At 49.4% G+C, this 1,592-nt stretch overlaps 1 protein-coding gene across 1 annotated transcript; it reads right to left on the bottom strand.

The window, feature by feature from the left end:
- Window positions 1-258: 258 nt before the first annotated feature.
- On the bottom strand, window positions 259-1,342 carry LOC128277008 (serine protease snake-like; the record flags this gene model as incomplete). Its single annotated transcript, XM_053015460.1, has 1 exon — window positions 259-1,342. A coding segment is annotated over one exon (902 nt), but the record flags the coding sequence as incomplete, so codon positions are not given.
- Between the last annotated feature and the right edge of the window lie 250 nt (window positions 1,343-1,592).

The following is a 1,592-nucleotide window of genomic DNA, read 5'->3' as shown; positions in this document are numbered from 1 at the left end:
GCCGTTCTGGAACTATCCATCATCAAACTGTCATGGATGGGATAACGATGAATTGCTTATGTTTGATTTAGGTTGAAGCTTAGTACCTAGTAGAAAGGTTTACTATTGACGGACCTTGACAGAAGGTGATTGCAATATTTATTGTGTTAAGCTATTTCCCGGCCACGTTTAGTGCACCTCGTTTCGACTTTCTTCCAAATCAGGTACATACTCTTTTGATTCTTGGCTGTACCTATGAAATCGTATCCTTTATTGGCCATATTTATGTGCCAACATTCACCACAGTTGTCCCTCTCTTGTTGTTTGTATTGGTTTGGCGACATTTGTGAAGTCAACTAATTCGCGTATGGGATTGGTTTTTAGTTATTGAATCTGAGCGCAACTATAGACGGGAAACTTTAAGCTCTCTCTTCTGATCTGATATGATGTTATTAGAATAATTAGTTCTGACTTGTCTTTCTCCATGCACGCCAAACGTCATCCAAACGTTTGTCACCCCAAACGTGATCCTCGATCCAGTCTAGATAGTACGATACCTTCGTGTAGATGGCCTTCGAGTGGCCCACACCACAGGCACCGCCCGTCGACGTGATGCCGACTACATGATAGATGCAGGTTTTCGGGTTGGCCAAAACTTGTAGAGGACCCCCGGAGTCGCCCTGACACGTATCCTTTCCACCGACAATGCTTCCAACACATATTTGGCCAGCTTGCACCCCGTTCCGAAAGCGCTTTTGGCCGGCGAACGCTCGCGCACAATCATCCACCGGGAACTCGTCCAGCTGCACCTTCATCATCGTCGTAGACAGCTCGATGCCAATGGTCTCGTTGTAGCCGAATCCAGTGGCCACGTATCTCGTTATGTTACGGCTTTCCGAATCCCACAGACACGCCGGCCGCACGTACTTCGTCAACCATACCTGGCGATCGAGCCGTATCAAAGCGATATCATGGTATGATCTGGTGTTCGAATACTGTGGGTGTTTCAGGAAATCCTCGATTCCGAACTGGACTTCCTCGTCCGACACGTTCGCCGTATCATACTCGCCCAAGCGGACCACCGCCGGGTTGCCCTCCGAGAAACAGTGGGCGGCGGTCAGAACGTGTCGATCGCTGATCAGTGTTCCGCCGCACCGGAAGTCGTACTGCGAGCTGTCGGTTTCGCGCGGATATCCGAGCAGTGCGTGATGTGGAAACTCGCCATACTTGGCCTGCTCACCTCCCACAATCAGCTGGACGACGTTGGTGCAATTGTATATCTCGTACACGATCGGTGTCGGTGTGATCGTCAGCGGGATCAAGCTTTGCTTTCTGGTTATGATCTGGCGATAGGTCTCACACTCTACGAAGAGACCCGAAACAATGGTCATCAACCGGTACGCCGCTTCCGCGGTAGCTTTACTTACTTTGTGATGCGAGCCGTTGACCTTCGAACAGGATGTGAAATCGTTTCGTCGCCAATTGATCAGTGCATTGGAAGAGAAGGACAACGCATGAAGGATGAGTTTGAACATTCGAAACCTATGCTTCGCCCAGCGTTTCCCTCTTGCAATCTCACCTTGAACACCACACAAACCAAACAGTAGCAGCAA

The sequence above is a fragment of the Anopheles cruzii genome, unplaced genomic scaffold (genome assembly GCF_943734635.1).
Source record: "Anopheles cruzii unplaced genomic scaffold, idAnoCruzAS_RS32_06 scaffold03408_ctg1, whole genome shotgun sequence".
In the NCBI taxonomy this organism is placed as follows: Eukaryota; Metazoa; Arthropoda; class Insecta; order Diptera; family Culicidae; genus Anopheles; species Anopheles cruzii.
The sequence above is the reverse complement of the archived record's forward strand: the minus strand, read 5'-3'. Positions and strand labels throughout refer to the sequence as shown.